This window comes from Cariama cristata, unplaced genomic scaffold (genome assembly GCF_000690535.1).
Source record: "Cariama cristata isolate BGI_N322 unplaced genomic scaffold, ASM69053v1 scaffold2990, whole genome shotgun sequence".
NCBI classification, from domain to species: Eukaryota; Metazoa; Chordata; class Aves; order Cariamiformes; family Cariamidae; genus Cariama; species Cariama cristata.
The window spans coordinates 7,327-15,042 of NW_009595057.1; the positions used below are offsets into that span (position 1 = coordinate 7,327).

Here is a 7,716-nt window from a genome sequence, read left to right on the forward strand (position 1 = left end):
AGTTAAATTTGTTCTTAATTTGAAATGGATTTTTAATCACTTTCAGGTGCCTCAAAGAAAATACACACACTTGTACTATGCAATGAATGGGAGCAGCGGGGGCAAGCAAGGAAGTTAACATTTGTTCTTAATTTGAAATGGATTTTTAATCACTTTCAGGTGCCTCAAAGAAAATACACACACTTGTTTACTATAATTATTCTGACAGAAGAATGCATATAGGAGGTAACTTCTTTTACTAACTGAAATGTTTGCAACATTGGTGTCAAATGAAGCACCAGAATACAGCTCTTTCTGGATGATTTACTCAGTGCACAATGAAGGACTGGGAAGTGAAGTTTTCCAATCGATCTGTTTCTCAGAACTTGTTTTGTAAAGAAAACAAGTTGCACATATTCTCTAAAAGTGACTGGATATTAGATCACATTTATATCTCCAAATCTGGTTGCTATTTTTTCAGCTAGAGGCCTGGTAAACTAAATCTCCAAATAGTCTGCTCAGCGATTTAGCTGTTTAGATGTCAGCCACCCCCTTAATGCAATTCAGCATCGTTAGTGTTACAGCTTGCCCTGTAACAGTGACCCTACAAGAACATAAAGGGCTGAACTCCAGCCTGAGGCAGCTTTCTGCTAAACTCTACCGTTTTAAATGAGGGCATCAACAAGGGTGTAATTTGTTGAAAACAAGACAGACTTTCATCCTAAGTATATCTGGAGTTGGTATGATCATTGGAAACTATCACCTGTAAAACAGCTAGGGTGTCGACTCTCCTGAAAAACAGAGTGTCAGCTCCCTCTGGTGGAAAAAGTAATTTTCTGCAAAACAGTTTAAGTGAGAAAGTCTTGTTTCTGCTACAGGCATCAAGGCCATGAGATAATTAAGATGAGACAGTAAACAAATCCCAAATCCTCCATTCACTTTGAAGGCCTGGAACTTCTTAGAAATTGATGTGAAATACAACTCACAGACCGTTGCAAGATGACTGCACAAGACAACACACTCATCAAGTTCCAGCTATGAAAGGTGGCCAAGAGAAACTCCATCTTCCCTGAAGTTCTCCAGATGTAAATTATGATACATAAGACTATTGAAGCAAACAGTAGCCCCAAGGAAAACAAAATGCACACACTGAGCAAGTTCTAATATTCTCTACAATAACCAACTCCTAAGTCCCATAAGCAGCTCCGTCATCAAGGGGAGTGGGCACACATTTCTAGGGCATGTGGAGTGTTGAAAGGGTAAAGTCATCAACCCCAACACACCCAGACAGAGAGGAAGTCTTTCAGTTGTATGTTTCTGAAGTCTGACTGCCAACAGAGCACGTCACAAATACAAAGAAGCATCAGGCAAAGTCCCCAGATCCAAGCCTGCATCCCTCGGTCTTAGACACTCTGCATAGATTAATCCAACCAACAATCAACAAAAACTCTCAAACTGCAGCATAACTCCAATCTCCTATTTTGAAAGGCTTAGTGAAGAGTCCAGTACTAATGCCAAAAACATCTTCTCACTAAATATAGTTGTTCCTAGTCTACAGGTAAGTGTATTAACAAAGGGACCCAGCTTTCTCTGCGTGCTTTGCATCAGCACAGGAACAGCAACGGTCTAGAACTGCACCACCACTTGTCTTCGCCTTCTTGATAGCAATGAAAATTCAAGCTGATTTCCACCACACATACACTAGACAGATATATTTAAGGTTATTCCATCCTTTCTAATCAAAACCAATCATACAAGGTATTTCTACTTCTCCTCATTCATTGTGAAGAGTGGAAAGTAATTCCTGGAAGTATTCCAGCTATTGTCACAAAAAGTTAATAAAGTAGATTTTTGTTTCTCATTAGAGGAATCAACTGCTCCACTGTAATTACGCACACAACAACCAGTTGCTCTGAAATTCTTTGTGGCTCCTCTGAACAGAATCATGAGTAATTCCTGCAGTCACAAACACAACAGAATGACTTTTTATAATACCGGGGTTCTGAAAACGGTATTTCGCACTGCCGCAGAAGGAAGAGTTACAGATCCAATGAAAGGAAAACAGTAGCAAAAAAGTATTTATTAAACAACACACTACTCAATTTCACAGTGTGGGATTAAGACCCATACTTGCTCCTTGGAAATAGCAGAGCTGAGTAATCCTGTAAGAGTGGGGCAGCAGGTCAGGTCTGCAGGTGAAGGTTATTAAGAACAGTAAAATACTGTTTCCACAGCCAGAAGGAATTTGAGGGTGGGGAAAACAAACAAAAGCAACAACAGCCAACCAAATACTCTTGGAGCGTTCTGTGCAACATTTTTCAGCAGAGAAAAGCTATTAAGGCTAAAAACTAGGCATGAAGTTTTGGGTTCATACATTCAAACATTAAAAAAACCACCATGGCATGTACAACTTAATCTCTGTGTGTGTGCCATTAAAAATAATTTAGTTAGTAACAGATTTTTCTCCAAAAGGTGAGTTTTCTACTGGCTGAAGTGTCTATGTATTTAACTGGAAGTCTCACAACTATCGCGGCTCCATCAGCTTTGCTTATTGACTAGGAATGTGGCTTGCTTTCAGTCTTCTGCACAAATACCAAGTCTGCTTACGTAGCTCTCCCAAGCTGCCTTCCTGTACTTCTCTGCTTCTTGAAGACGGTCTGAAGCTGACAAGATACCACGTCCCACAATAATGATATCTGAACCTTTTTCACCAATAACTTCCTTGGGGCTTAGGTACTTCTGTCCAAGGTTATCACCTGAAATAGAAACATCCTTTTTTTTTTTTTTTTTGAGTTCATACAAAACAGTATCTACTAAAAACCTTCAAAGAGGTGCTGGAACAGAGAACAGGTATGCTGTTCCAGTTCTCACCCTAACAATCCACAAACATAACTAGAAACTGTGTCTCCAATTAATAAATACTCTATTACACCGATCAAATATGACAGCGCCCTCCTTTTTTATGGTTTACCAATCACAATAGATGGAACAGTTACACAAAGAAGCATCAATCAGGATTACTCAAATAAGCCTTAGCCTTCTTAAAACTGCCAATCCTCCCAACATTCATGTAAAAAGCTTGCAATTTCACTTCAGGTTCCATAAGAATTGAGTATTGCAGACAAACATATCTCCCCTACCTGGTTCAGTGATAACCTGTTTAGTCAGTGTAAAACTTGCAATTCCTTGGTACTGCATCTCTATGAGTTTCAACAGTGCTACAGTTACACTCTTGTACTTGTTAAAAACCTTTTTTTTCCTACTCCTACGGAGTAGTCGTACCTCCAACCTAACACATATCTGAAGACATTTCACATGTTTTAAGGACTGTGCTTCATGGTATGCACAGACCTCAGCGCATGAACAAAGCTGCATAGCCTGCTGGTTGCCTTTCAGAGCTCCCATGAAAGGTATCAGTCTACAAACACAGACTCCTCCCACCAGAGAATCAGCAGCCAAACCCTCTTCAGAAAGTCACTTTTTCACTGAAATCTAGATCACTTACTGTCTTTACAAACAGACTACAAATATTTCAGAAAAAGTTACCTCCAGTTTGTAGCTGCACCCCTGGAGTTAAGTGAAGAAATTCTGGTTTATTACTAACTCTAGATCCAGATATGAATCCGAAAACAAAATCTGAGTTCGCTTCAGCCATCTGTACCTGAAGAAGATCAGTAAACAGTTACAAGTGATACACCTGAAATTAGGCTAGTCAAAGCAATCTGCTTCTCATTCACCCTTTGACACATTAAGCTGTGCAAGGCAGGGGTATGAAACACCTCTTCTTGCTTTACCAATACGAAGTCACCCAGAGCTGACTCACCCCTCACCGGTCTCGCTGCACTTGCAGCCTGGAACATGAATGTTATGTTTCTTTCTGTTATAAGTAACACAATGAATGAATTTAAACTAATTAGAAATGTATTGCTTAAGGAAAGAAAAAGGGGGGGACAATAGCAAACTTGGCATATTTATTAGAATGCACAGTGTGAACTCTGACCACCTCACATGACCAGCCTACAGCTGCAACCTTTAAACACCACACTGTCAGATTCCTGAATCTCCAAGTTAAAAAACCTGTAATAGTTGGGAGAGACTTTCGGAAGCACAACTACTAGAAGCACATAAAACCTGTCACAACACTTTACAAGCTTTTAACCCGAAACAAGACTGCTTACTTACCGCAGCTTTTGTGTATTCACCCGTTGCAAGTGACCCTTGGGAACTCATCTCGGCAATCAGAAGACAGCCGTGCTGGAGAGGAAGACCTACTTCCTTTAGACCTTTCACAACTCCAGACCCTGGAACCACGTGGGCATTAATGATGTCTGACCATGAAGCGATTCTGAACACACCACCTAAGAACATCATTAGAAATGTATTAACAGGAAATAAGAGGTAAATAAAACACCTTGCACACTAAATCACTCACATTTTAAAAGACAGTTTTACTACTGAAGGCTGACAGTTACAAGTTCAGTCTCATCAGGCAGTTCTGATAACTGCCTAACCACAAAGTGTAATCTCTCAGTTTTACTTTTCACAAACACTTCTTGGTATCTCAGCTTTAATATTCACAGAGACATTTATGGTAACCTAGAAATCCACTGTCACAGGTGCTACCTTTCAAGAGAGCATGCATACAGATTAGAAAGAGAGAAAAATATTTTTACAGTTGCAGATGCAACAGCTAACAACAGCCGTAACAAGCACACAAGCATACAACAGCAGGCTGCCTTAATAAGCCATACTACATTTACTCACAGCAAACAATTACTCAGAAGTACTTACTGAGCACAACCACAGATTCCTAAAAAGGTTTAGGCTGGAATGGACCTCTGGAGGTCATGCCCTCTCAGTAGGGTTAACTTCAAAGCTAGATCAGATTGCTAAGGGCCTCGTCCCCTTGAGTCTTCTCCAAGGCTGGAGATTCCACAACGTCTCCTGGCAACCTGTGCCAGCACTGCAGTTACACATGCCTGCAGCAAAGTTACAGTAAAGAGAGGCTGATGATAATCACCTTCATATTGATGTTTCACTGTGTTTCCAATGTCTGCAAATTTCCTGTCTTCAAAAATCAAGAATTCATGTTGATCCGCGAGTGTTCTCAACTCCTTTACTACCTCTTGAGTGAAATCATTCAGGATGTCTATATGAGTCTTCAGGATACAAATGCTGGGGCCCAGGATGGCAGCTAATTGCAGCAGCTCTTTGGAGCTGGTGACATCAGCAGAAAGGCACAAGTTTGTTTGCTTCTTTTCCATGAGCGTGAGAAGCCTGGCTGCAATAGGATGTACCCCTGGCAGCTCAGCACGAGCGCTGAAGCTCAGCTCTTTACATAGTCTCTTCACAGGAGCAGGACCGTTTCGAGCCACTGGCTCAAACATATTTCCCTGAATAAATTTCTTCACCTTTTCAACCACCTCAACAGTCACTTCTCCCTGCTGCTGGAGAATCTCCAACACCCCAGACAATGTGCACACAGAATGCAGGCGAATTCCACGTTCCTCTAACCTGGCCTTCCCGCCCTGCTCCCTGTCCAACAGCACTATGGCATCCGTGACTTTTAATCCTTCTTTCTGAAGGACTTCTGCAGTTTCTAATACACTAGATCCACTTGTGACCACATCTTCAATGATCAAGCATGTTTCTCCTGGGTTAATGGTGCCTTCTACCAGCCGTTTAGTACCTTAAAAATAAAAAGCAAACACTGCACTGAATGAAGAAAGTTTAAAAGACCACCAAGAAACTTAAAGTATCAAAACTTTAACTTGCTATGCTAATGTAAACATCGTATTGGTTCCACATACAAGTGTACACTGCAGTATATCCTGAAGTCCAGTGGAACTGCACTTCAAAAGAACAGGAATTTCACATTCACTGTCAGTACGGAGAGGTAATTTGTTTAGTTACTACTTGATGCCAGTTACCACAGTTCTTACCGCAGCTCATTCACTGACTTGTAATTCGGTTCATAAAGACTATTACTTCTCCAAGCTAATAAAATACTTCTTTATGTTTCCAGAACTCACATTCCATTAACAAAACCGACATATTGTTAACTGCACATATTTAAATTTGTGGACTAGATGACTACAGAAGCTCATTATTGCCATGAATGGAATGCTCAGAATTACAAAATTCTTTTCTCCAGTTATTTAAAATGTCTTTAAAGGAGCCAAGTTATTGGTACTCTTCAGCATACTTCCTATTTTCCACAGGGAGTACTCTGCACTTATTATGCCTGTTAGAACAATAAGAAGGAGTAAAGCCCCAAATGTCTTTGCCCTAACCAGACAACAGGCACACAACCATGAAAAGCCTCCTAGGGGGCAAGAACAAAGGACAGCTAGCTTTTCCAGGAAGCAGCAAGCAGAAGAACATTACGCAGCAAGCGCGGTGCTTAGATCATGACAGGCTAGAGAACAAGTGTACGTACAGCTTAGCAACCCATCTGACACCAGAAACCTTGTGCCGGGCAGTTAACTACTGTCACAATTGATTTGTCCTTCAAAAGAAGGGATGGCAAATGTTTTCATGCCTGGCACAGACTAGCAGAGAAGTAACATTTAGTTTTGTCAAGCATACTTTCGAATTAAAATACTGTTGGAAGAGCATAGCTCTTATTACATGTAGAAATCCAGTTGCTATGGTAGGTTAACATGTCAGTCTTCTCTCCCCCTTCCTTTATCAAAATCAAATAAATGGTGAGAACTGACTGCTGCTTACCTGGTCCACCTTGCCCACTGAAAACAGGATGACAGGATATGAAAGAAAAACAGGTTAGAGAGGTAAATGAGTAACAGACTAGAAACGTTCCTCTTGGAGTCAATATGCAAAAAGTTGTTTCGGGGTGAAACATGGCACTGGTCTCAGCATATCAGAGAATCTGAGTTATAAATCTTGGTTTCTGGAAGAGGCTAGTAACTCAAAACCATGGTAATGGTGCCAAGGAAAAAAAGACACTGCTGAAGAAGAGAAACAAACAAAAAACCCACCCCCCTGAGGAGTCTCCAAACTTACTATAGCAGGATCCAAGCTGCAGCCTAATAAGCAACCAGCTGGAAGAGCCTGATCAGGTTGGGATGCTGTGGGAGATACATTTTAGGGGGAAAAGGGTCTGCTTTTTGAATTGGAGCAGTAACCTTAATCTGGAATGAAGATGCTGCACATTACAAAAGAACCAGAAATATATAAAGTCATTTCCTAAACACCAAGTAGACACAAATTCTTGATTTGAAGGTTTTACCATAGTCTTTTGCTTCCTTCCTCCGTATAAGCATTGGAATCTGATTTTCTGAGCAGATAATTGTGGCCAACGGCAGTGCTGTGTAAGGAACGCCACACACACAGTCATACTTGAGACCAGCATCCTTGGCTGTTTGAAAGAGGAGATCTGCAACCTGAAAAGGAAAACCAAACACTCTTTAAGAGTCAGACTGATGTGAAGATGACCAAACAAATATAGTACCAAGGGAAACAATGCAAATGCATTAAAAACGCTCTCCTTTACGTGATTTGACGGTCGCTGGCCCTACAGCAAGCAGACAGCCCGACGCCTACACCCAGCGGGCCCTTGGCCCGCAGAGCACGACCCCAGCTCCAGAAGGGCTCTCTGGAGAGGCCCCGGCAGCGCGGACCTGCCTCCTCCCCTCCTGTAACTAAAAGAGACCCTTTACCCCACAAGAGGCAGACAGACGCCCCAGACCGCCGGGATACCGGCAACGACAAGCACCA

At 41.5% G+C, this 7,716-nt stretch overlaps 1 protein-coding gene across 1 annotated transcript; it reads right to left on the reverse strand.

Annotated features, from left to right (window-relative positions):
• Window positions 1-2,515: 2,515 nt before the first annotated feature.
• Window positions 2,516-7,640, reverse strand: UMPS (uridine monophosphate synthetase; the record flags this gene model as incomplete). Its single annotated transcript, XM_009700284.1, has 6 exons — window positions 2,516-2,735; window positions 3,526-3,640; window positions 4,162-4,337; window positions 5,000-5,668; window positions 7,229-7,404; window positions 7,493-7,640. Coding segments are annotated over 6 exons (1,466 nt in total), but the record flags the coding sequence as incomplete, so codon positions are not given.
• Window positions 7,641-7,716: the final 76 nt, after the last annotated feature.